The sequence below is a fragment of the Scyliorhinus torazame genome, chromosome 5, assembly GCF_047496885.1.
Source record: "Scyliorhinus torazame isolate Kashiwa2021f chromosome 5, sScyTor2.1, whole genome shotgun sequence".
Classification (NCBI taxonomy): domain Eukaryota; kingdom Metazoa; phylum Chordata; class Chondrichthyes; order Carcharhiniformes; family Scyliorhinidae; genus Scyliorhinus; species Scyliorhinus torazame.
Genome location: NC_092711.1, coordinates 168,509,120 through 168,537,053, shown reverse-complemented (window position 1 = coordinate 168,537,053; position 27,934 = coordinate 168,509,120). Strand labels below are relative to the sequence as shown.

Here is a 27,934-nt window from a genome sequence, read left to right as displayed (position 1 = left end):
GAAAATGTTGTGAAGAGGACCAAAGGAATTTCAAAATTACCTTTCCTGCTGTGGGGGAGTCCACTCTGACCTCTTTATCTTCCAAGGGTCCTTCAAATCCCCGAGACACTAACCTCACCATGGACTTGTAAGTTCCGCCTGATTGGAGCTTTTCTGTGCAGATCCATCGATGTGATGATGCTGGCTGACCCCTATCTGGGACCTCGGAACACATGCCAAACTCTGTCCAACTGCCTAACTCTTTTTTTTTCACCTCCCTTACGGCTTTATCCCCTCATATTTTGGCAGCTACAAAACCCTCTCGGTTACGGGGACTTCAGCATCGCCCCCAAACATATCCTTGGTGTAAAACCGACAATTCCTGTCTGAAATGTTACAGTTATTGAAATTACATCGAGTGGATGTCACAGAAACAGACCAGAAACAGATCCCTGAGGTTCCGAGGAGGCCCCAGTTGTCAGTCAGACTGAACTAAACACGGGTGGTATAAAACAAACAACACCCCAGTGTCTGCTGTCCACGGGGACCTTCCTTTAATCAGAGCCATGATGTGGAGATGCCGGCATTGGACTGTGGTGGGCACAGCAGGAAGTCTTACAACACCAGGTTAAAGTCCAACAGGTTTGTTTTGCGATTCAAACCAAACCGTTGGACTTTACTCTGGTGTTGTAAGAATTCTTACTGTTAAATCAGGATCCGTCAGTGGATCCTGTTCCTGACACCAAGTTGTTGTGGGACAAATGTCACTCGGAGTCCAGAGTTGGTAAAAGTTTGGGAATCTTTATTACAAACATGCAGGGAATGCTTCGGCGAACCGAAGCATCTCAAGGAGTAGTTGCAATAACACACGTTTATACACAGTACAGTTGCTGCTGGTCAGGCTGTTGTTTCTGCAAATTAGTGGGAAAGTACAGGATGTCAAGGAAACAACTCGAAAACAGCTCAGAATTATCGGCTATAGTGATCTATATTCATCTCTCACAAAACAGATCTAGGAAAACAATAGCTAGACTAATAATCTAAGGACCCACGGGAATACAATAGGGATCCAGGTTCGGCAGATGGTGAATTTTGCATTCATTTATATCTGGAATTAAAGTCATTGATGACCATGAAGGAATTGTTGATGGTTGGAAAAAAAATCTGGTTCACTGATGTCCTTTGGAGAAGGAAATCTGCCATGCTGACGTGGTCTGGCCTATTTGTGACTTCAGACCCACAGCAATGTGGCTGCCTCTTAACTGCAGCCACTCAGTTCAAGGGCAATTAGGGACGGGCAACAAATGCAGCCCAGCCAGCAATGCCCACATCCCATGAATGAAACAACAGATGTGTAGGCCAATGGATCTGGTGGGGAAAAGTGTGTGAGAGAGACAGAGAGCTTTCATGAATATAACTTACTTTAATCACATTCACACTTTATTTCCCATATCATTCGATGGGCTGAATGTCCTCCTTCTGGGTACTAATGACTATGTCTGAAAAAGAACAAATTCAGCTGCTCCAGTCTCTCCAACTAACTGAAGTCCTTCATCCCTGGTGACATTCTCATAAACCTCCTCTGCACCCTCTCTGAGAACTTCACATCTTTCCTAAACTGTGGGGCCCATACAGAGGGTTCCATTCGAGAGGGATAGAATTGAAAAACAGGGAGGTTATGTTCAACTTGTTTAGACAACGGTTAGACTACACTGGGAGCACTGTCAACATTTGTGATCTCCATTTGGAAAAAGGAAATAGAGGCACTGGAGAAGGTGCAACTAAGATTTATAGAATCCCTATAGTGCAGGAGGCCATTCAGCCCCTCACATTATGTACCAGCCCGCTGAAAGAGTACACCACCCAAGCACACTCACTTGTCCCATCCCAATAACCCGTCAACCTAAACATCTTTGGACGCTAAGGAGGAATTTAGCATGGCCAATCCACCTAACCTGCACATCCGCCACACAGATACAGGGAGAAAGTGAAAACTCACACGGACAGTTATCCAAGGCCGGAATTGAACCTCCTGGGTCGCTGGTGCTGAGAGGCAGCAGTGCTAACCACTGTGGTACCGTGCTGCCCAGGAATAATATCAGAACTGAGAACATTAACCCACAGGAAAGGCTGGGGCTGCTTTTCTCTAGAAAAGAGAAGACTGAAGGGTGACCCGATGGAAGTCTTTAAGATGACAAAGGGGTTCAATAATCCAATAGGGATTTGCTGAGAAACCTCTTTACCCAGCGAGTGGTGAGAATGTGGAACTCGCCACCACAGCGAGTGGTTGAGGTAAACAACGTGAATACATTGAAGGGGAAGCTAGATACAAGTCTGGTGAACCTTTATTGCACTCCCTCTGTGGCAATAATACCTTTTCTAAGGTAAGGGGAGTAAAACTGCACACAGTACTCCAGCTGCGGTCTAACCAAGGTTCTATACAATGGGTATATTCTGGCCAATCTCACGACTGCTTCCAGTGGGCTGATGCTCTTTGAGCCTGGGAGAGCACATTTCCACTGAAATGATCCACAAAGTACAAGTGATTAGCACTGTGGCTTCACAGCACCAGGGTCCCTAGTTTAATTCCCTGCTGGGTCACTGTCTGTGTGGAGTCGGCACGTTCTCCCCGTGTCTGCGTGTCGGTTTCCTCCGGGTGCTCCGGTTTCCTCCCACAGTCCAAAGATGTGCCGGTTAGGTGGATTGGCCATGATAAATTGCCCTTAGTGACCAAAAAAGGTTAGGAGGGGTTATTGGGTTATGGGGATAGGGTGGATGTGAGGGCTTAAGTGGGTCGGTGCAGACTCGATGGGTCGAATGGCCTCCTTCTGCACTGTATGTCCTATATTCTTAAAAGCTGCTGAAGGACATTTACTTTATGGTGTTTTTCCTCCCACTACAGGTAGATCTAAAATAAATACATTTGTCTCTGTTCCATTGAGTCTACAGCACAGGGTCAGGCCAGTCGGCTCAATTGGTATCTGTCAGTATTTATGCTCCACATGAGGCTCTGCCCACCCTTCTTCATCTCCCCCATCAGCATATCCTTCTATTCCTTTCTCCCTCATGTGAAAGCAGGTGAATGGCCTCTTCCCAGTGTGAACTCACTGATGTCTCCGTAGGCGGGATGGATCATTGAATGCCTTTCCCTTATCAGAGTAGGTGAATGGCCTCTCCCTGGTGTGAACTCACTGGTGGACCAATAGGTTGGATAACTCCTTGAACATCTTCACACACAGAGCAGGTGAATGGCCTCTCACCAGTGTGAAGTTGTTGGTGTGACTTCAGGCTGGATAAATGAGTAAATACCTTCTCACACTGAGCGCAGGTGAATGGCTTCTCCCCAGTGTGAACTCGATAGTGTGACTTCAGGTTGGATAAATGAGTGAATCCCTTCCCACACTGAAAGCAGGTGAATGGCCTCTCCCCAGTGTGAACTCGCTTGTGTGTCTGCAGGGTCGATAATTGAGTAAATCCCTTCCCACACTCAGAGCAGGTGAATGGCCTCTCCCCAGTGTGAACTCGCTGGTGTGACTTCAGGCTGGATAACTCAGTGAATCTCTTCCCACACTGATTGCAGGTGAATGGCCTCTCCCCAGTGTGAACTCGCTGGTGTGAATTGAGGTTAGATAACTGAGCGAATCCCTTCCCACACTGAGAGCAGGTGAACGGCCATTCCTCAGTGTGAATTCGCTGGTGTGCCCGCAGGGTGGATGAATGACTGAATCTCTTCCCACACTGAGAACAGGTGAATGGCATCTCCCCAGTGTGAGCTCGCTGGTGTCTCTGCAGCTGGGATAAGCAAGTGAATCCCTTCCCACACACAGAGCAGGTGAACGGCCTCTCCCCAGTGTGAATGCGTCGATGAATTTCCAGCGTAGATGGGTATCTGTATCCCTTCCCACAATCCCAACATTTCCACAGTTTTTCCATGTTCATCGTCTTCTCGTGTCTCTCCAGGTCAAACAATTAGTTGAAGCCCGTCCACACAGAACACAAGCACGGTCTCTCCTCACCGTGAATGTTGCAATATTCTATCAGGCTGTGTAACTGGTTAAAGGTCATCCCACAGTCACTGCTCTCGAACACGCTCACTTGGGTGTATGTGTCTCGGTGCTTTTCCAGTCACACAAATGTTCAAAATCTTCTGAAGCAGCCAGAACAGACAAACATTGTTCTGTGTAGATTCAAAAGCCGATAATATTCAGGTCCCAAGGAATCCAAGTGACTCTGTCAGATCTAGACGTGATGTTTGAGATTTATCTGTAATTTCTCCTCTTCTAATATCCTATAAAAACAATTTTCAAAAAATATCACCTGTCTTAACAGGGAGAAATTCAGAACAGATAATTCTATTTTCCATGGAATATTCTTTCCTCGCTCATTCCCCAAAAGCTGTAAATCTCCATCCCACACACTCTCCCTCTATTCTCACACTGCTGCATCTAATATTCACCCTCCCAATTCTCTTGAAAGTGCTGTTTCAGGCTGATTGACAGACCCATGATCATTGCTTCCTGTCCTGGACACAGAGATCACAATAAAGAGTAAGCTAATGGCCCATCCAGCCTGCTCGACCATTCAATCATATCATTGGGTGATCTACATCAGCACCATTTTCCCACACTATTCCCCCATATCCCTTGATATATTCAATATCTAGAAACCCATCAACCTTTGTCTTGAAAATACCTGATGACTGAGACTCATCTCAGCTTTCTCCCCATGTTCCTGCCGGTTCCCCATAATCCTTGACTCCCTCATCAAATATAAATCTGTCCAACTCATCCTCAAATATATTCAATGACCCCAGACTCCACTGGGCCCTGTGAAAGAGAAATCCAGAGACTAACAACCTTCTGAGGAAAAAGATGACTGTAAATATATAACATAGCTACTGTACTAGATTACAAGCTTGAAATAATAATCAATGTGCTTTATTACAGAACCATAAATAATATGTCTAATCTGTACCATATAACAACACTCGACATATCTCTGTCTGATATTTTTAGTGTCCCCTAAATGTCAGCCATCTCCTGGGGAAACCAGCCCTTTAATTGTGAACATTGGGAAAGAGACGATCCTTTTAGCCAAACAAATAAATGTGTCAAGCTGAGGGAGCAAAGGGTGTCAATGTCTTTAAGGGAGAGCGAGACCTGGGCCAAGCTTTGCAGAGTCTGCAACCTCCCTGGATTCACTTCCTTTCCCTTCAGTTGCTGCAAGTGACCAACTGAAGGTCAGAACGAGAAAATAAATGGAAAGGGGGAGAAAAGAAAGTGTTTTACTCACAGATGTTGCAGACAAGAGTCGATTTCAGTCCGTGCAAAGCTCAATCGTCATTCACACAAACACGCGCTCTGATTGGCTGGTGGACAAAGTCCTTCCGGTCCTCCAATTCGACCCATTGGTCAATATGTCAGCTGGAAGGTCAGGAGGCGGGCTCTACCCCGCACACGCGCAGTCTCCCCGCTCCCTTGGACATGCGCAGTCCCGGGCCGAGAGGGTGATCACCGAGCGGCTTCTCGCTCTGGCCGGAGCCGGTTGCCTGGAAACCTTGTCTCGAGGAGGTGTGGCGGGAGAGGGAACAATTGGTGGGGGCGGGGATCCGGTGCCCGCGCGCCGGGCACGCGCACTGGAACCCGGAGATGTGTTTGGGGCCTTTCCGCGGATGTGGAAGAATGTGCGGGGGGGCGGGGGAGTGCGCACGCGCGGGCTCGCCTTCTGGCGGCTTCGTTTTATTGATTGTTTAGAGCTTTTTGTCTTTGGTGCAGCTGATGTGTTTTTGCATCGTGACTATTGTGTTTTGTGTGTTTACCCTGTCCTCTGCCTTGGTCTCTTGGGCAATGGAACCGCCTTTTGGGGCTGAACTGTGCCCCTCCGGGGAGGGGAGGGGTCTCTCTCGGTGTCGATGTGTCCTTTCCTGATGGTCGGTGCTGCTCATTCTCTCACACACACTCTCACAGACCGGCACATGCAGCATTCACTCAGATACTCCTTCACACACGCCTGCTCTTGCTGACATGCATGTACTGCATCCACACCCATGATTTACCCCACACACGTTTCCACTGATGTGGGGCTACCGCTGGGGAGTCGCTGGCCTTGTTTTCTTGCTGATTGTTCTGTATTCAGCGTTGTCCTGTTGTATTGTAGAATTGTTAACAAACCAAAAGATCTAAAACTTTCTCCTCTGTACAACATCTAGGAGGAAATCAATGTTTCCCCCTTTCCATTTCTTTTCTCATTCTCACCTTCAATTGGTCACTTGCAGCAACTGAAGGGAAAGGAAGTGAATCCAGGGAGGGTGCAGACTCTGCAAAGCTTGGCCCAGGTCTCTCTCTCTTAAAGACATTGACATTCTTTGCTCCCTCAGCTTGACACATTTATTTGTCTGGCTAAAAGGATGGTCTCTTTCCTAATATTCACAATTAAAGGGCTGCTTTCCCCAGGAGATGGCTGACATTTAAGGGGACAATAAATTAATATAGGCCAGAGATATGTTTAGTGTTATATGGTACATAATAGATATACTATTTATAGTTCTGCAATAAAGTACATTTCTTATTATTTCTAGTTGTATAATATAGTGCTGTAGCTATGTTATATATTTCCAGTCATGGAGTCATTACAGCACAGAAGAAATCCATTCAGTAACTCGAGTCCATATCGACTCTCTTTACAACAAACTAGTCAGTTCCATCCCCCCTCTATTTGCTCGTTCCCCTGCAAGTTAATTTCCTTCAAATACCTATCCAATTTTATTTTAAAATCAATATTCGTCTCCACTTCCACCTCCATCATAGGCAGAAAACTCTTAACCACTCGCTACCAAAATTAAACCCTTCCTCAGGGTGGCACGGTAGCACAGTGGTTAGCACTGTTGCTTCACAGTGCTAGGGCCCGGGTTCAATTCCCAGCTTGGGTCACTGTGCAGAGTTTGCAAGTTCTCCCAGTGTCTGCGTGGGTTTCCTCTGGTTGCCTCGGTTTCCTCCCATAATTCCCAAAACACGCGCTTGTTATGTGAATTGGACATTCTAAATTCTCCCTCGATGTACCCGAACTGGCGCCGGAGTGTGGCGACTGGTTGATTTTCACAGCAATGCCATTGCAGTGTTAATGTAAGCCAACTTGTGACACTAATAAAGATTATTATTAGACCCCCCCCCCCCCCCTTTATCGAATCAATAGACGCTTGGATGAAGATTTTCACCTCTTCAACAAGAAGCAGTGAGCCTGGATCCCTCATGAATCAGCCCCTCAGGAGAATTGGGAGGGTGAATATTAGATACAGCAGAGTGGGAATGGAGGGAGAGTGTGTGGGATGGAGATTTACAGCTTTTGGGGAATGAGAGAGGAAAGAATGTTCCAGAGAAACTAGAATTGTCTGTTCTGAATTTCTGTCCTGGGCTGACAGTGATGTCTTTTGTAAACACCTTTTACAGGATATCAGAAGGTTAGGATCTACATACTGAAATCTCAAACCAAACGTCACATCAAGATCTGGTGGAGTCGCTCCATTCGCTGGGATCAGAATATCATCAGCTTTTAAATTTAGAAGGAGAAAACGTTTCTCTGTTCTGACGGCTTCAAAAGATTTTAATCATCTGCGTGACTGGAAAACACACACACAGCGAGTGAGAGTGTTCCACAGCACAGACTGTTGTTACACAGTTACACAGCCTGAAAAAACATTGCACCATTTACAGTGGGGAGAGACCGTACCTGTGTTCTATGTAAGTGAATTTTCAACATACTGTTGAAACTGGGGACACATAAGGGACACCTTTATCATGCAGAATCTGTGGGAACACGGGAATTTTGGGAACAAATTTGGATGCCTGTCTGAAGTGGAAACTGATCAACATGGACAGACCGGGGAAATGCCCTTCACCTGCACTGAATGTGGGAAGGGATTCAGTGATTCATTCAAACTCCAGACACACCAGCGAGTTCACACCGGGGAGAGGCCATTCACCTGCACGGAGTGTGGGAAGGGATTCACTCAGTTACCCAATCTGCAGACGCACCAGCGAGTTCACACTGGGGAGAGGCCATTCACGTGCATGGAGTGTGGGAAGGGATTCACTCAGTTATCCCATCTGCAGAGACACCAGCGAGTTCACACTGGGGAGAGGCCATTCACCTGCTCTGAGTGTGGGAAGGAATTCATTCAGTTACTCAATCTGCAGACACACCAGCGAGTTCACACTGGGGAGAGGCCGTTCACCTGCACTGTGTGTGGGAAGGGATTCTCTCACTTACCCAATCTGCAGAGACATCAGCGAGTTCACACAGGGGAGAAGCCATTCACCTGCACTGAGTGTGGGAAGCAATTTACTCAGTCACCAGATCTGCGGGCACACCAGCGAATTCACACTGGGGAGAGACCATTCAACTGCTCTCAATGTGGGAAGAGATTCACTCAGTCATCTACCCTGCTGATTCATCAGCGACGTCACACAGGTGAGAAGCCGTTCAGATGCTCTGTGTGTGGGAAAAATTTTATTCAGTCATCCAGCCTGCTGCAACACCAGCGGATTCACACTGGGGAGAGGCCATTCACCTGCTCTGTGTGTGGGAAGGGATTCACTCGATTATCAACCCTGCAGACGCACCAGACAGTTCACACCGGGGAGAGACCGTTCACCTGCAGTGTGTGTGGGAAGGGCTTCAACCATTCAATCCACTTCATGACACACCAGCGGGTTCACACTGGGGAGAGACCGTTCACCTGCTCTGACTGTGGCAAGGGATTCACTCATTCATCAAACCTGCAGAGGCACCAGCGAGTTCACACCAAGGAGAGGCCATTCACCTGCTCTGTGTGTGGGAAGGGATTCTCTCAGTTATCCCACCAGCAGTCACACCAAAGAGTTCACAGATGATTACACGGGGTCAGATTCTGCTGTCGGTGTTGCTGTTAATCACATCCAGGATCAACCGTGTTCATTTATAGAATTTACAGTGCGGAAGGCGGCCATTCGGCTCATCAAGTCTAATCAACCCTTGGAAAGAGCACCTTACTGAAGCTCACACCTCCACCCCATCCCAGTAACCCCACCTAACCTTTTTGGATGCTAAGGGCAATTTAGCACGGCCAATCCACCTAACCTGCACATCTTTGGACTGTGGGAGGAAACCGGAGCGCCCGGAGGAAACCCACGCAGACGTGGAGAGAATGTGCAGACTCCACACAGCCAGTGACCCAAGCCTGGAATCGAACCTGGGACCCTGGAGCTGTGAAGCATCAGTGCTAAACACGGTGCTAACGTGCCGCCCATTCTGACATCCTTCACGCCCTCTCGACACATTTATTTGGGTAAAAGGACGGTCTTTTTCCTAATGTCCACAAATAAAGCAGCGGTTTCCCAGGAGTTGGCTGACATTTATGGGGACTATAAACTAACATAGGACAGAAATATTTTGAGTGCTATTGTATAATAGAGATTAAATGTTTAATACTGTGGTATAACATATGTTATTCAAGATTCTGTAATGAAGTAAATTTTTACTATTTCTACTCTTGTAATATAGTACTGTAGCTACGTTATATATCTCCAGTCATAGAGTCCTTACAGCACAGGGGGAGTCCATTCAATAACTCGAGTCCAGACTCTCTGTAGAACAATCCAGTCTGTCCCATCCCCCTCTCTATCCCCGTTCTCCTGTAAGTTTATTTCCTTCAAAAGTCCAAGAATTTAAATTTGGAAATTGTTGATTGTCTCCACTTCTATCATCCTCGTAGGCAGCGAGTTCCCGGTCATGACTACTCACTGTTTAATAAAGCTCTTCCTCACATCATCCTTGTATCTCTGTTCAAGTAACTGTGACTATTAAACGTATCTTTCGCTCAATAAATATACAGATATCTATATGTATTTAGACTAGCAGTCTGCAGGAAGATTTTCAGGTTTCTCTGTCCAGGATATATGTTGTGTTGCCCTATTATGTATTTTCTTTTATTCCCTTTTCTTCTCATGTACTTAATGATCTGTTGAGCAGCTCGCAGAAAAATACTTTTCACTGTACCTCGGTACACATGACAATAAACAAATCCAATCCAATCCAATTCAAACCAGGACAGGAAGCAGTGAGCATGGATCTGTCAATCAGCCTGAATCAGCACCTTCAGAATAACTGGGAGGGTGAATACTAGATACAGCAGAGTGAGTGTGATGTTGTACGAATTAAGTAATGGCATAATGGGAAAACTGGTCAACTATTCAGTACAATGTAAGAAAAGCTGACCTAGCCACTTCAATGTACCAGAGCCCTTTGTAAGGAATGCTAATTTAGCTATTCCAAAATGCCTGACCTCTGGAATTTCTGATAAGGCTAACCCGTCATAACCCAGGGCGGTATGAATAAGACAAGATAAGGAATGGATGAGTCTTCTCCAACCTTTTAATGTTCTATCAAAGGACAAGATAATGGTCTGAGGGATGAGACAAAGAGTCCGAGAAGATCAACAGGTCAGCAGGTTTATGACATTGCTTCCGTTTCTACTTCAGGTTGAATTCCTGACTAAGCTGTAGTCATGCAATCTTGATAATGTGTAAATACCGAGGTGATTCTCTGAAAGCGCGGACTTGGGAAGGAATCAGCAGTGGTACTAACTGCTCTCTGACCTCAAGTTTCAGCCATTACTGCATGCAGTCTTTTTGTAAATAAAGCCTTGTTATTTTGCCTTAACGAGCGTTGTTGAATCTGTCTACTACAGTCCAGAAGCAGGACATTACTAACTAATAACATTTGGCGCAAGCGAGCAGCTACGAATATCCTGAGTGAATACCGTGGGGGACTGAAGAAGTGATCGAGCCACGACCCGGAGGGAAGAGACGGACTCCGGCACAGGGTAAGATTCACCTTGGTCTCTCTTTCTCGGATCGTTGCTACGACCCCTCATCCTTGACGGAGGAAACTAGCAGGTGACGGTACTCAAAGCACTCGTAATTAAACAGCAACTGCACTGCGCGTATCACCCGCAGGCAGCAGGAATTGTGGAAAGAGCCAACGGGACTTTAAAAGAAAAATTATCTAAATTAACTGAAGAAACTGGGTTAAATTGGCTAAAGGTATTACCCTTGGCACTGTTTCACATGCGAGTGACTCCACATTCGCGGACCGGACTGTCAGCTGCAGAGATAGTCTATGGTCGGCCAATGAGGACTCCCTGGGATGCCCATGAAAAACCCCTGGAGGGAATAGACCTCCATGTGATGGGGGAATAGACCTCCATGTGATGGGGGAACAGATGCAGAACTATTTGAAGCTCTGAAGTTTTTCCACTCACAGGTGAAACAGGCACATCTCCCAGTGCCAGCAGGGACAGCCGTCCCTCGATATCCAGTGGTCGAAGCCGGAGACTACATATTGGTAAAGAATTGGGACAGAAAGAAACTAGGACAACGCTGGAGCGGACCTTTCCTAGTACTACTGACTACACCGACTTCTGTCAAGCTTGAAGGACGTTCAAGTTGGATACATCTATCCGATTGCAAGGAGATAGTCTCCAACCCAGACGTGAACACAGGATGATCTTCATTATAATTTTTGGACTCTCTGGACTATTTAGCCACTCGGTAGTAAAAAAAACGAACTACCCGGGAACTGCATTCCAATACCTATTTATATATGTCATATCTTTATGCTGAAAAATTGAATGTAAGCAAGTGTTGGGTTTGTACCCACATCCCCGTCCATTCGAGGGAAGGAATACCTCTCCAATCCATCCCCTTTCCATATCGCAGAGACAGTTGAATGGATTTTACGACAAAATCAAAAAGGGACCAGGGGAGATATGGAAATATGGAGTTTTGCTGGCTATGACATGACTAAATTTTCGGCTTCGTATCAGCCCGCTTATAATCATGCCTGGACTCCACCCTCCCTCACCATCCACTCGAATAATGTTCAAGGTTCCATGTGTTTTAATAAATCAGGGAAAGGAAAGTTGATGGGGCAAAGTAGGTGCAGCCTTACAGTTGACTGGCAAGGACCGGTACCAGGCATATCCAACAAGGGCATGTTTAACTGTGATTGGTCCAGGGTATGGAATATAACCTCTAACAGCTCATGGGGCCAAACCTCCCCAATCCCCTGGATGACGTTAGCTGATGATTTTACGGCCTATAATGGAACATATTTAATATGCGGCACTAAAGCATATCCGTGGCTCCCTACTGATTGGACAGGATCCTGCTTTCTGGGATATGTCGTACCCCAAATGCGTCACCTACCCTCCCTTAAGCACTCCCCCTCGCGAGCCAAAAGGACTATCACTAAAACGGAACAGTTCTTTATGATGGCCTTTCCATTGTATGGAATGGGCAAGGCAGCCAACAAACTGATCCACATGGCCACAGCATTGGAACAACTGGCGAACATAACGGCAGCAGAAGCCTGGGAAACTGGACAGGCACTGGCCGAGGTCTCAGCTGAGCTGTTGGCTGTCTGGACCGTGGCATTACAAAATCGACTGGCTTTGGATTATCTGTTAGCCTCGCAGGAAGGAACGTGTGCTATTGTCGGTCAGGAGTGCTGTACTTATATTCCAGATGGCTCTGAAAATATCACTAACCTGGCCGACCATATTAAGAGACAAACTGATCAAATTCAAGAGATTGGCAGTGAATTTCATGACTATAACCCGCCGGGTTGGCTAGGATGATTGGGTCATGGATTATTTGATTGGATCGTTAAGGCCTTCATGCTACTACTACTAATGCTACTAGGGATAGGATTGCTTGGTTGCTTGTGTAAATGCATTTTCAATCGAGTCATGGAAATCCCTATTTAACTAGTTGTCATGATATGACAAAAGGAGGGAATGTGATGTTGTACGAATTAAGTAATGGCATGATGGGAAAACTGGTCAACTATTCAGTACAATGTAAGAAAAGCTGACCTAGCCACTTCAATGTACCAGAGCCCTTTGTAAGGAATGCTAATCTAGCTAATCCAAAATGCCTGACCTCTGGTATTTCTGATAAGGCTAACCCGTCATAACCTAGGGCGGTATGAATAAGACAAGATAAGGAATGAATGAGTCTTCGCCGACCTTTTAATGTTCTATCAAAGGACAAGATAATGGTATGAGGGATGAGACAAAGAGTCCGAGAAGATCAGCAGGTTTATGACATTGCTTCCGTTTCTACTTCAGATTGAATTCCTGACTAAGCTGTAGTCACGCACCCTTGATAATGTATAAATACTGAGCTGATTCTCTGTGAAAGCGCGGACTTGGGAAGGAATCAGCAGTGGTACAAACTGCTCTCTGGCCTCAAGTTTCAGCCATTACTGCATGCAGTCTTCGTAAATAAAGCCTTGTTATTTTGCCTTAACGAGCGTTGTTGAATCATTCTACTACAGTCCAGAAGCAGGAAATTACTAACTAATAACATGAGAATGGAGAGATGTGCGGGACGGAGATTTACACCTTTTGGGGAATGAGAGAGGAAACAATGTTCCAGAGAAGCTAGAATGATCTGTTCTGAATTTCTATCCTATACTGTCAGTGATAACCTTTGTAAACTCCTTTTCCAGAATATTAGAAGGGGAGGATTTACAGTCAGAAATCGCAAGTCAAACATTAGGCCAAGACCAGACTGTGTCAGCCACTTCATGGGAGCTGAATATCATGGCCTTTGAATTTAGAAGGAGAAATGTTTGTCTGTTCTGCTAAAAGAGATGTTTAAACATCACTCAGTGTCCAGACACTGAGACAGGCTCCTGCCAGTGAAAGGCATCACGAAAAACAATCCATTTTATATTCTTCAGCTCACCCAACCACCTTGTATTTTTTAATGTTCTGTTCGCCCGTTAAATGTCCTCGACCTTTGGACGTTTCATTACAGAACTCAGCTCGAAGACATCAACACTTGTATCCGGCCTTGTCTGTGAGCCCAACCAATCCAATTCGTCAATTCAACTTTGCAGCAGTTCAGTCCCAGCTTTGGAAACATCTTCATCTTTCTGTGAGGCCCCGGCCCCATTGACTGTGACAGGGTTCATACTGTCTCCGGGAGATTGTTGATGTAAAGTGATGTCAGACCACACACTGCCCGATTTCCAATCCAATTTACTTCAAGGTCCCAGAAGCCCGACTCCAAATCTTAAATGTTGTTCTGCTGCTGTCAGTAACATTGTTTTGGAACTCACTAGCACCATCACATAGGCAGTCATCAACATGCATTATAAAGATGTCCGCGAGTTTCCTGCCATGGTACCAATAAAGCACGGCAGCTTCTGCCTTCAGGAGGAGACAATCCAACTTGGACAAAACTGATCTAACTGTGAAGTGCCATACACTCTGAAACATTGTTCAAAACAGAAACAAACTTATTTAACTTCCAAAGTCTTCATTCTACATCTGGCACCTTCTTATGATGTGGAGATGCCGGCATTGGACTGGGGTGAGCACAGTAAGAAGTCTTAGAGCACCAGGTTAAAGTCCAACAGGTTTGTTTCGAATCACTAGCTTTCGGAGCACTGCTCCTTCCTCAGGTGAATGAAGAGGTGGGTTCCAGAAACATATACATAGACAAAGTCAAAGATGCAAGCCAATACTTTGAATGCGAGTCTTTGCAGGTAATTAAGTTTACAGGTCCAGACTGAGCAACTGGAGAGAGGGATAATCACAGGTTAAAGAGGTGTGAATTGTCTCAAGCCAGGACAGTTGGTAGGATTTCGCAAGCCCAGGCCAGAGAGTGGGGGGTGAATGTAATGCAACACAAATCCAAGGTCCCGGTTGAGGCTGTACACGTGTGCGGGACTTGGCTATATGTTTCTACTTGGCGATTCTGCGTTGTCGCGCGTCCTGAAGGCTGCCTTGGAGAATGCTTATCCGAAGATCAGAGGCTGAATGCCCTTGAGTGCTGAAATGTTCCCCGACTGGAAGTGAACATTCCTGCTTGGCCAGATCATCAACATGGGTACCATTATTACACGTTAGAACACCACCCACCATGCAACTCAGCCAACGTTGTCTACCTCATACGCTGCAGGAAAGAATGTCCCGAAGCGTGGTACATCGCCGAGACCATGCTGACGCTGCAACAGCAGATGAACGGACATCATACGACAATCGCCAGGCAGGAATGTTCCCTTCCAGTCGGGGAACACTTCAGCAGTCAAGGGCATTCAGCCTCTGATCTTCGGAGGAAGATCTTAGGAAGTTACAAAAAACTGCCCTCTGGAGGTGATCCTTGGCAGAAAAGGAGCTTTTTAATCTATTGATTTACATTCACAAGAAAAAGTTGTTAAAAGGAATGATAAAACATTTAAATGACCTTTTCCGCTGTGGGCGAGTCCACTCTGACCTCTTTATCTCCGAAGGGTTTCTTCAAATCCCTGAGCCGCTAACCTAGTCTTGGCCTGATAAGTTCCATTCGGTATTATGATCCTGGACCAGACCACAACAGTTGCTGGGATACCGGACAGAAACCCCAATATTTTATTCAATTTGTAAGACTGCGAGGAAAGGATACTTCGCTCCAGGCGTGATTGATTTCACACACACGTAGCGATATTAAAACAAACTTTATTACGAACACACTATTACTAATTTTTGCATCACAAAGAAAATAGCTTACAATTACCCATTAAACAATGCTTAACAATACAATGAAAAAATAACCCTTAACTGCTATCTTTATCTGAACTCAAACAAACCCATCTCTGGTCAAAATCCACGTTTAAATACAGTTAGCAGACCAAGCATACTTGCTTAATATTGGATCGAGATCTTTTGAAGAAACTGGAGTACAGTCAGAATAATGCACAATTGCTGGCTGTATTCTTCAGAAAATGTTTCTCAGCTCACTTTCCAGCCAAAAAACGAAAACACTGCTGGCCTGCTAGATATCTGGTACCCTCACACCTCCCATTAGTTACAATACCCTTATGCCACTTCCCGGATATCAAGACCTGATTATTCAAGTTTAAACACAATTTATCCAATTATTTATTCACCAGAGAACCTTCTTTATATAAAAAAGTACATTTCCCAAGATTTTACGATGCCTCAATTGCACCTCTCTCAAAAATGCCGAGCTGCTTTACAAACCAGGATTTTTATAAACATGACTACAGCAGTCACACACTAACCAAGACTTTTAACCCTTAATGCACCAAATATATATAACACAATATTTCTGAAATTCCTGCATTGATCACACAATTTGGAGCTTTTCTGTGCAGATCCATCGAGGCAATAATGCTAAATGACCCCTTACTTGGGATCTCTGAACACGCCAAACTCTCTCCACCTGCCTAACTCTTTCTGGTTAGCCTCCCATATAGCTTTAAGCCTTAATTTGTCAGCAGCAACAAAACCCTCTCGATCACGGGGACTTCAACATCGCCCCCAAACACATCCTTGGTATAAAATCAACAATTCTCTGTCTGGAATGTTCCAGTCATTGAAATTACATCAAATGGACGCCAAAGAAACAAACCAGAGCAGATCCCTGAGATTCCAGGAGGCCCCAGTGGTCAGTCAGACTGAACTAAATCCGGGTGGTATAAAACTCACCCCGGTATCTGCTGTCCACGGGGGCTTTCCTTTAATCAGAGCCGTCAGTGGATCCTGTTCCTGGCACCAGATTGTTGTGGGACAAATGTCACTCGGGGTCCAGAGTTGGTTAAAGTTTGGGAATCTTGGGCAGCACGGTGGCGCAGTGATTAGCACTGCTGCCTCACGGCGTCGAGGTCCCAGGTTCGATACGGCTCTGGGTCACTGTCCGTGTGGAGTTTGCACATTCTCCCCAAGTTTGCGTGGGTTTCTCCCCCACAACCCAAAGATGTGCAGGGTAGGTGGATTGGCCACACTAAATTTCCCCTTAACTGGAAAAAATGAATTGGGCACTCTAAATCTTTTCTTTAAAAAAATTTTTTTTTTTTTAAATTCTCCTCCTTTTTCACATTTTCTCCCACATTTATACCCATCAACAATAAACAATAATCAACAAGATATGTCAATCCCCATAATAACAACGATCCCATCCGCCCACCAACCCCCAAACGTCAGCCCACATGTTTACATAAACAAATGACACAAAGGAATCAGGGATTATCCATAGTCACCCTTAATCTACACAGCCCCCCTTCCCCCACCCCAACTAATGTTCGATGTTATCCAGTTCTTGAAAGTGCATAATAAATAGTCCCCATGACTTGTAGAACCCCTCCGAGTTTCCCCTCAGTTCGAACTTAACCTTCTCAAGGGTCAAGTATTCCAACAGGTCCCCCCCGCCACGCCAGGGCACTGGGTGGAGAGGCTGCTCTCCATCCCAGCAGGATCCGCCTTCGGGCGATCAACGAGGCGAAGGCTATGATATCTGCCTCCTCTCCCGTTTCCAACCCTGGCTGGTCCGACACCCCGAATATGGCCTCCTGGGGACCCGGGTCCAGTTTCACACGCACCACCTTGGAAATTACCCTAAACACCTCCTTCCAGTACTCCCCTAGCTTTGGACAGGACCAAAACATATGAACGTGATTCGCGGCCCCCCCCCCCCCCCCCCCCGCAACGCTCACACACATCCTCTACTCCTTCAAAAAATCAGCTCATCCTCGCCCTCGTGAGGTGTGCTCTATATACCACCTTCAGCAGTATCAGCCCCAACCTCACACGAGGTGGAGGCATTCACTCTCCGGAGCACCTCACACCAGGCCCCCTCCTCTATAACCTCTCCCAGCTCTTCCTCCCACTTTGCTTTGATCCCTTCCAGTGGTGCCTTATCCTCTTCCAGAATAGCTCCGTACACCGCTGACACTGCCCCCTTCTCCAGTCCCCTTGTCGTCAACACCTCCTCCAGCAATGTGGAGGCCGGTTCCTCTGGGAAGCTCTGTATCTCCTTCCTGGCAAAATCCCGAACCTGCATGTACCTAAACACTTCTCCCTGCTCTAGCCCATACTTCGCTTCCAGCTCCCTCAATCCTGCAAATCGATCCCGAAGAAACAAATCTTTTAGCGTCTTAATCCCCTTCTCTTCCCATTTCTGAAAACTTCCATCCCACCTCCCTGGCTCAAATCTGTGGTTCCCCCGAATCGGCATTTCCCTTGACCCTAAACCCAACCCGAAGTGTTGGCGAAACTGCCTCCAGATTTTCAATGAAGCTATTATTACCGGACTCCCTGAATATTTCCCAGGATCTATTGGGAGCGGCGCTGTTGCAAGTGCCTTCAGCCCCGACCCCCTGCACAAACTCTCCTCCATTCTGACCCACTGAGAATCCACCCCTCTGACCCAGCTCCGCACTTTCTCCACATTCGCCGCCCAGTAGTAGTACAACAAGTTCGGGAGACCCAAACCCCCTGCCTGCCTTCCCCTCTGTAGCAGCACCTTTCTCACTCTGGCCACCTTCCCTCCCCATATGAATGAGGTAATCCCTCCCTCAATCTCCCTGAAAAAAGACTTTGGCAGGAAAATCGGTAGGCATTGAAAAATAAACAGGAATCGCGGCAACACATTCATTTTAATCGCCTGTACCCGACCTGCCAGTGACAGAGGAAGGCCATCCCACCTTGCCAGATCGGCTTTCACTCTCCTCACCAAACTAGTGATGTTGTACCTGCGAAGCCTCCCCCACTCCCGGGCAACCTGCACCCCCAGATACCTAAAATGAGTCCCTGCTCTACGGAATGGCAACCCCCCCACCCCTGCCCCCACCCCCGGCCGAGACACCACAAAGTACTCACTCTTGTCCAGGTTCAACTTGTACCCCGAGAAAGACCCAAATACCCGCAGTAGCTCCAATATTCCTCCTATCGACGCACTCGGCTCCGACACATACAGCAGCAAGTCATCGGCATATAAGGACACCCTATGCTCTATCCCCCACCCCACCCCCACCCGCACTATTCCTTTCCATGCTCCCGAACTTCTCAATGCGATGGCCAGCGGCTCAATCGCAAGTGCAAACAGCAGGGGGGGACATAGGACATCCCTGTCTCGTCCCACGGTGGAGAGAGAAATATCTCAAACTGATATTATTTGTGCGGACACTCGCCTTTGGATCCTTATATAATAGCTTTACCCAGTTCACAAACCTGGGTCCAATCCCAAACCGCTCCAGCACTGCCATCAGGTACCCCCATTCTACCCGATCAAACGCCTTCTCGGCATCCAATGCCACAACTACCTCTGTTTCCTTTCTTTCCACCAGTGCCATAACAACGTTCAAAACCCTCCTAATGTTCGAAAACAGCTGCCTCCCTTTCACGAACCCCGTCTGATCCTCCCCTATTACCTTCGGAAGGCACTCCTCCAGCCTACCCGCCAGTACCTTCGCCAACACTTTTACGTCCACATTCAGAAGTGATATGGGCCGATACGACCCACACTCCGTCGGATCCTTATCTTTCTTTAGTAACAGGGAAATCGATGCCTGCCCCAAGGTTTGCGGCAACACCCCCTTCCCTATCGCCTCCTCAAACATCCCCATCATCAGGGGTGCCAACCTATCCTTAAATTTTTTATAATATTCCACCGGAAACCCATCCGGCCCTGCCACCTTCCCCGACCGCATCCTCCCAATCGCATCCTTTATCTCCTGCTCCACTATTGCTCCTTCTAATGTAGCCCTGTCCCCCTCCCCTAGCCTCGGGTACTCCAACCATCAAGAAATTCCTGCATCTCACGGTCTCCTCCGAGTGGCTCTGACTTGTACAACCTCTCATAAAACTCCTCAAAAACCTTGTTAATCAGCACTGGGGCCACCACCAACTTCCCTGCTCTATCCTTCACCTGAAGAATTTCCCTTGCCGCTGCCTCCCTCCGGAGCTGACCTGCTAACATACGCCTTATCTCCATGTTCATAAACTGCACCCCTTGCTCGTCTCAGTTGGCGCACCGCCTTCCTGGTGGACAGTCGGTCGAAGCTCGCCTGTAGTTCCTTCCTCTTTTCCAGCTTCGCCGGGTCCCCATCCTCTGCATACCTCCTATCTACCTCCAACATCTCATCTATTACCCTCTGCCGCTCCAACCTCTCTTCCTTATCCACCCTAGCCTCAAACAAAATTACCTCACCTCTCACCACCGCCTTTGGAGCCTCCCAGACGACTGCCTTCGACACCTCACCCGTACAATTGAAACCTACATATTCCTTAATTACGTTTTCAATTTTCTCACAGAATACTTGGTTCCCCAAAAGCCCCACATCCAGTTTCCACCCGGGTCTCTGCGCTGTCCCCTTCTCTAGCACCATATCCACCCAATGTGGAGCGTGATCTGACACTGCAATTGCAGAGTATTCCGACTCCTTGACTCCAGCCAGCAAAGACTTCCCCACCACAAAAAAGTTGATCCGCGAGTATACCTTACGGACCGCTGAGAAAAACGAATACTCCCGTTCCCTTGGGTGCAGGAACCTCCAAGGAACCACCCCTCCCATTTCCACCATTAGCCCAGCCAGCGCCTTCACCCCCCCCTGATGGGACCAGCGAGCGCGGCCGTGATCTGTCCAACCTTGGCTCCTGCACCAGGTTCCAGTCGCCCCCCCCCCCCCACCACAATCAGCTACTCTAAATCTTTTTTAAAGAAGTTTGGGAATCTTTATTACAAGCACGCAGGGGAATGCTTCAGTGAACCAAAGTATCTGAAGGAGCAGTTACAATAACACACATTTATACACAGTCCAGTTGCAGCTGGCCAGGCTGTTTTATCTGCAAGTTAGTGGGAAAGTACAGGACTTACGGAAAACAAAATATAACTTGATAACAGCTCATGCTTATCGGCTAGAATGACTTCATCTCTCACAAGACACATCTGGGAAATCAAAAGCCGGACTAATAATCCAGAGACCCAGGGTAATGCAATAGGAATTCAGGTTCAGCAGATGGTGAAATTTTAAGTCACAAAAAATTTGGAATTTAAGTTGATGACCATGAAAGCATTGCCGATTGTTGTAAAAACCCATCTGGTTCACTGATGTCTTAGAGAAGGAAATCTGCCATGCTGACCTGGTCTGGCCTACTTGAGACTTCAGACCCACAGCAATGCAGTTGACTCTTAGCTGCAGCCCCTCAGTTCAAGGGCAATTAGGGATGGGCAACAAAAGCGGCCCAGCCAGCGATGCCCACATCCCATGAATGGAATAAACAAATAGAAGATGTGCAGGTCAATGGTTCTGGTGGAAAACACAGTGAGATAGAGTCTATGAATATAACTCACTTTCCTTATCTGGATGGAGCAAGGAAGTATGTGGGGTTGATCACACACTTCATGGTCAGGGATGTGGCCAAATACTGCCAACGATGAATATAGTGCACCCTGGTGGAACCAGGCCGTCCCTGCACGATCAAAATGGAAAGTCAGCCCCGGCCCAAACGACCCTGGGAAAACCTGCAACTAGATTTTCCTGGACCCTTGCCTGGAATACAGGGTAAAACATATTGTTTGCTGGTTCTACGTCAATTCACCGGTGGGTGGAAGCATTCCTGTATAAGGACGCCACCGCTGGCACCATGGCTTTGATATTGGCTAACAAAATAATACCAAGGTGGGAGGGTGCCCCTCCAACTGGATTCTGACCAAGGGACCCACTTCACGGGAAAAGCCATGGAGGAGGCCTGCAAAGTTTTGGAAATCGAGCAGAGATTCCACATCCCAGACCATCCTCAGAGTTCGGGAATGGTAGAGCGGATGAACAGAAGCTTAAAAAACAGCCTAGCCAAAGCCATGCTGAAGGAAGGGAATAATTGGGTACGGGCCTTGCCCGCAATATTGTTGTGTCAAAGAGCCACCCCAGCCCGGGGAACAGGATTAACCCCTTTTGAGTTAATGACAGGAAGAGCAATGCACCTCCTGGAGGAGGTGATAACCGGAGGGGTGGAACTTCAGATAAACACAGGAACTGTGCTCCAATGTATGAAAGATCTGGTAGACCGCCTGCTGGTCCTGAAAGGTCAAGTAATCACACAGCAACAGCATAGAGACTGGACCAAACTGACAGGAGAGGAAACTACCCATGCCAGGGGACAGGGTAATAGTCAAAGACATGACAGGTAAAAAGGGACTAGGGGTTTGATGGGAGGAACCCTATGAATTAATAGTCACTGGACAAACGTGTCCTAATAGATGAAAAACCCACTGGAGACAGTTAAAAATCATACCCCAATGAGTAGTCCCATAATCACAAACATTGAGAGACCCTCCGATAGGTCAACGAACCCACGGAACTGGGGGTAGACGTGGCTTTTGCAGCCGCTGCATTTGTGAAAGGAATCATCTGGATTTGTAAGTGGGCCACGAGTGCAGCCCAGGTTATGGGACAACGGAACCAAAAGGACAAAGAAGAGGAGGATTGGAAATGATACAAATGATATAATACTAACTGAGAACCGGAAGGCGTCTCTTTATACCTCCAGAATTGTATTGCTAGCGCGCTTTGGGGCCCCATCCCATATCTGGTTTCAACCACTGACATCGACCTCCTCACCATGGACACAGAAGGAGCCGGACATCACTGACACGAAAACCAATGATCACATGTATACTAATGTCACGTGGGTGCGTTGGGCCACTATAATTGCAATAAGAGACATAAGGGGAAGGAGCGGTATAGGTTTTTATTATGACGAGACCCAGGATGTATGTACCAATGGGACTTTATACGTCCTGCGGGGCAGCTTTTACCAATTACCTGCAGTTCTGAAATACCTCGGCCCTATATCAGTTGGGGAACCCAGGATCAAGGGAATTACAGGTAATAGGGAAAGCTGGGACAGAGGACCCTTCCTCCCAGGCAAGATGACAGTGTATTTTAAAATGACGGAGCAGAAAATACAGTGCCCCCAACAACCCCTATCGCTCTATTGTGAAATATAAAGTTAGAGGGGACTGTATAGAAATGTATTGTATAGACCCCTGCCAGGCACCTCAATGTACTAAGAATCAAGAGGTGAGATGTGAGAGACTGATTGCTTTGTACCAGGGAAGAGAATCAGAGGCAGAGCAGGCAGGGTGTGGTTGCTGATCAAAGCGGGTCTGGTGGACTGAAGTGCATTTGTTTCAATGCAAGAAGAGTAACAGGTAAAGCAGATGAACTTAGAGCTTGGATTAGTACTTGGAACTATGATGTTATTGCCATTACAGAGACTTGGTTAAGGGAAAAACAGGATTGGCAGGATTTCAGGCGGGATATAGAGGGATGTAAAAGAGGTGGGGGAGTTGCACTACTGCATAAGGAGAATATCAGAGCCGTATTGCGGGAGGACACCTCAGAGGGCTCATACAACGAGACAATATGGGTCGAGCTCAGGAATAGGAATGGTGGCTTCACAATGTTGGGGGTTTAGTATAGGCCTCCCAACAGCCAGCGGGAGAGAGAGGAACAGATATGTCAACAGATTTTGGCAAGGTGTAAAAGTAGCAGGGTTGTTGTGGGTGATTTTAACTTCCCTTATATTGACTGGGACTTACTTAGTGCTGGGGGCATGGATGAGGCAGAGTTTGTAAGGAGCACCAATGTTTGAAACAGTATGTTGATAGTCCAGCTAGGGAAGGGGGCGTACTGGACCTGGTATTTGGGAGTGAGCCCAGCCAGCTGATCGACGTTTCAGTAGGGGAGCAGTTTGGGAACAGTGACCACAATTCAGTAAGCTTGAAGGTACTGATGTATAAAGATAAGTGTAGTCTTCAGGTGAATGTGCTAAATTGGGGGAAGGCTAATTCCCACAACATTAGGCAGGTACTGAAGGATTTAGATGGGGGCAGGTGTTTGAGGGCAAATCAACATCTGGCTTTTGGGAGGCTTTCAAGTGTAAGGTGATAGGAATTCAGGACCGGCATGTTCCTGGAAAGGAGGAAGGATGAGTATGGAAAGTTTTGGGAACCTTGGATAACGAGAGATATTGTGAGCCTAGTCAAAAAGAGAAAGGAAGCATTTGTCAAAGGTAGGAGGCTGGGAACACACAAAGCAAGCGTGGAATACAAGGAAAATAGAAAGAAACTTAAGCAAGGAGTCAGGAGGGCTAAAGAGGGTCACAAAAAGTCATTCGCCAGCAGGATTAAGGAAAATCCCAAGGCTTTTTATACATATATAAAGAGCAAGAGGGTAGCCAGGGAGAGGTTGGCCCACTCAGGGACAGGGGTGGGAATCTATACGTGGAGCTAGAGGAAATGGGTAAGGTATTAAATGAGTACTTTGTGTCAGTATTCACCATAGAAGGGCTTGGTGGATGATGAGTCTGGGGAAGGGTGTGTAAATAGTTTGGGTCATGTTGAGATCAAAAAGAAGGTATTGGGGGTCTTGAAAGACATTAAGGTAGACAAGTCCCCAGGGCCTGTTGGGATATACCCCAGAATACTGAGAGAGGCAAGGGAGGAAATTGCCGGGGCCTTGAGAGAAATCTTTGTATCCTCACTGGCTACAGGAGAGGCCCCAGAGGATTGGAGAATAGCCAATGTTGTCCCTTGGTTTAAGAAGGGCAGCAAGAATAATCCAGGTATTTAAAGGCCAGTGAGCCTTATGTCAGTGGCAGGATTATTGGAGAGGATTCTTTGAGACAGGATTTACTCCCACTTGGAAATGAGTGGATGTATTAGTGAGAGGCAATATTGTTTTGTGAAGGGGAGGTCGTGTCTCAGTAAATTGATTGAGTTTTTCGAGGAAGTGACGGAGATGATTGATGACTGTAGGGCAGTGGATGTTGTCTACATGGACTTCAGTAAGGCCTTTGACAAGGTCCCTCATGGCAGATTGGTATAGAAGGTGAAGTTGCACAGGATCAGAGGTGAGCTGGCAAGATAGATACAGAACTGGCTCGGTCATAGAAGACAGAAGGTAGCTGTGGAAGGGTGCTTTTCTGAATGGAGGGCCATGGCGTTCCGCAGGGATCAGTGCTGGGACCGTTGTAATAGATATAAATGATTTGGAGGAAAATGTAACTGGTTTGATGGTAAGTTTACGGATGACACAAAGGTTGGTGGAATTGCGGATAGCGATGAGGACCATCAGAGAATACAGCAGGATATAGATTGGTTGGAGACTTGGGCGGAGAGATGGCAGATGGAGTTTAATCCGGACAAATGTGAGGTAATGCATTTTGGAAGGTCAAATACAGATGGGAAATATGCAGTAAATGGCAGAAATCTTAAGAGTATTAAAAGCAAATTACTGCAGATGCTGGAATCTGAAACCAAAAGAGAAAATGCTGGAAAATCTCAGCAGGTCTGGCAGCATCTGTAGGGAGAAAAAAGAGCGAACGTTTCAAATGTTTCAGATTACCCTTTGTCAAAGCTAAAAGGCTTAGAAAGTGGGAGATATTTATACTGTGGGGTGAGGGAATGAAAGATGAGTCATAGCCACAGAAACCAAGGGAAAAGAGTGCTAATGGCAGTCCCCAGCGAGAATAAAAGATGTGAAAGGCCAAACAGCAGAGAAACTAAAATCAGAGGGTAAAGTGTGACAGATGTAGGGGGGAAGCAAAGGGGAGAAAAGGTAAGGAGAGGGGGAAAAGATTGGAATTGAGGAAGTGAGTAGGGTAGGAGAAGAGCAATTAAAGGAGGCCATTGGGACCCTGTTTCTCGATGGGATCCGGCGGAGTGAATGAAGAGCCAAGAACAGGATGGGCGATAGTGGAACAAAGCGGGAGGGAATTAAAAGTGGAATCTATGTGATGGGTAATGAGAGCAATGATGGTGTAAAAAAAACATACAGTTTAGCTGCTGTTCATGGACAGAAGGACAAAGCCTCTTATTCAAGAATATACCAATGAGTCACTAACAACAAAGTCGTATTTCTGACACCTCCACCAACTGGACTACCGATTCTTATTCAAAGAGAAAAATAAGAGTCCCTATACCCATTATAAACTCTCCTGTCTCTGCCTGGAATAGACCCACATTGGTCTTTGCTAATCGTTTCCTTTTCACATTCCTTTAGGAGCTTTTCCAGTTCTCCCCAGTTTGCTCTCATATTCTATTTTCCATGATCAGTTTCTTGGTCCTCCTTTGCTGAATTCCAAAACAAGTTCCCAATTCTCAGACCTGCTACTATATTGGCCACATTATGAGCCTCTTCCTTTGATCAAATGTTAGCCACGGTTTCCTCACTTTTCCTGTTGGATTTTTGTTTCTTAAAGGAATCTATATTTGTTGTATAAATGTGAAGTGAAAGTCACCAGAGTCTGAGAGGCCTGTGGGCTGCTCTCCCCTTTGAGAGAGAGAGAGAGAGAGAGAGAGAGCTGGACTTCCAGTGATGGGGATGTGCTGAGAAGTCCCACATCAGGTGGCTCTCCTCCCACGAACCTGAAAAATAGGCTCTTTTTGACCGAAAAATGCGAACACCAAAAAACACCGCCACACCAGTTCCACAACACGGCAGAGAGAGAATAATACCAAACAGCAGCCAATCCAGAGGACAAGTGGAAACCAGGAGTGGAAAAAGCCTGGACAAGCAAACGACCGAACCGGCTGACACACGAGGCAGTGAAACGCAGGCTTCGCCAGAGCGAGAGGGACCGGCCTGCCACACGAGAAGCCCCCCCCCACTCCACACACCAGGGGATGGGTGGAGGATGTTTCTCTCAACAGAAATGAGACAACATTGGGAGGAAACTAAACTGGACATCCAAGCTGTGGTGAAGAGTATGGTTGCCAAAGCGATGGCGACCATGCAGGTGGACCTGGACAAGGCGGAAAGGCACCTGGAAGTCCAGGGGGAAATATCAAGGAGCTGGAAAGGGCTGCATCAGATCAGGGCGACCGGATCATTGCCCTGGAAAAGGAGGTGGTAAGGTTGGTCGCGACTCTGGGGAATTTAAAAGGGGAAATCAAGGACCAGAAGAACGGGTCGAGGTGGCAAAACCTACGAATCGTGGGCCTTCCGGAGGGGATTGAAGGTAGGAACCCCACAGACTTTGTGGCCCAATTGCTGGGTAACCTGCTGGGAAGGGACAGCTTCCCCAACCCACCAGAAATCAACACAGTGCACCGGTCGCACCGAACAAAGCCCAAAATCGGGGAACAGCCTAGGGCGATAATCGGCAAGATGCACCGGTACCAGGACTGGGAAAGAATCCTGCGCTGGGCCAGGCAGTCCACAAACTGCAGCTGGGAAGGCCACCGGATTTGGATTTATCAGGACATTGGGGCTGACCTGGCCAAGTGTCGGGCTGAATTTAACACAGTAAAGGCCGCATTGTACAAAAACAGTGTGAGGTTTGGGATGCTGGACCCAGCCAAGCTCTGGGTCACGTCCCAAGGCAGAGAGACTTCTTCACGGTCCCTGCGGATGCGGACAAGTTCGTCGCGGAGAATGGACTGGAGAAGCGACAGCAGGGACAGCGATGGAGAGCCCATAGAAAGACACTCTTAATGCTTAGTGTTTATTTGTTACATTCTGTACAGCCAACTGTGAACCATCACCACATCGGCCACGTGGTGCGGGAGAGTACTGCCTCGTTCTAGGGACCAAGGAGGAAAGAGAGGGGGGCATGAACGAGGGCAGCAGAGAGAAGCTGTGGGGAATGGCGGACAGGGAGCCCAGGGATCGGGCGACAGAGGATGCATAACTCACCACGGGAAAGGGGGCCACCACACTAAAGAGGTAGTTAGCACCGGGAAGCGTGCAGGGAAGTCTGTGGTGCGTCTCCTGCAAGGAGGAAAGCGCCTGGTGAGGGGGGCCAGACATCGTGAATTGGAGGACAATCAGGGGAAGTAACCACAAGGGAGAGACAGGTAAAGATTTAGGGCATTAGACCGGCTACATTAGGTCACACGTGGGGACTTGGAACAAAATGGCTCTGCAAGCAACCACTTTGGAGGGTCCCTGAACAAAGGGAAACCCCAGAGTTCAGGGGCTCACCCACGTGGAGAACTCACAGTTGGCGGCCATGTTCGGTGTCCCCTGGACAAAGGGAAACCCCGGAGCGCAGGGGCCCGACCTCATGGGGAGAACAGTGACCGCGGCCATCTTGGACGACCCCCAAACAAAGGGAAACCCC

At 47.2% G+C, this 27,934-nt stretch overlaps 1 protein-coding gene and 1 long non-coding RNA gene across 2 annotated transcripts in view; one reads left to right on the top strand and one right to left on the bottom strand.

Moving 5' to 3' along the window:
• Positions 1 to 759: 759 nt before the first annotated feature.
• LOC140420542 (uncharacterized) lies at positions 760 to 5,628 on the bottom strand. Its single transcript, XR_011946434.1, has 2 exons — positions 5,272 to 5,628; positions 760 to 4,267 (listed from the first exon to the last, which is right to left on the bottom strand). It is a non-coding gene; the product is annotated as an uncharacterized lncRNA (long non-coding RNA).
• Positions 5,629 to 6,160: 532 nt separating this feature from the next.
• LOC140420539 (uncharacterized) overlaps positions 6,161 to 27,934 on the top strand; it is a 66,459-nt gene continuing 44,685 nt past the window's right edge. The window contains exon 1 of the mRNA XM_072504540.1: positions 6,161 to 8,761. Coding sequence (XP_072360641.1) covers positions 7,773 to 8,761 — 989 coding nt within the window. The 5' untranslated portion in view covers positions 6,161 to 7,772. The remainder of the gene's footprint in view (positions 8,762 to 27,934) is intronic.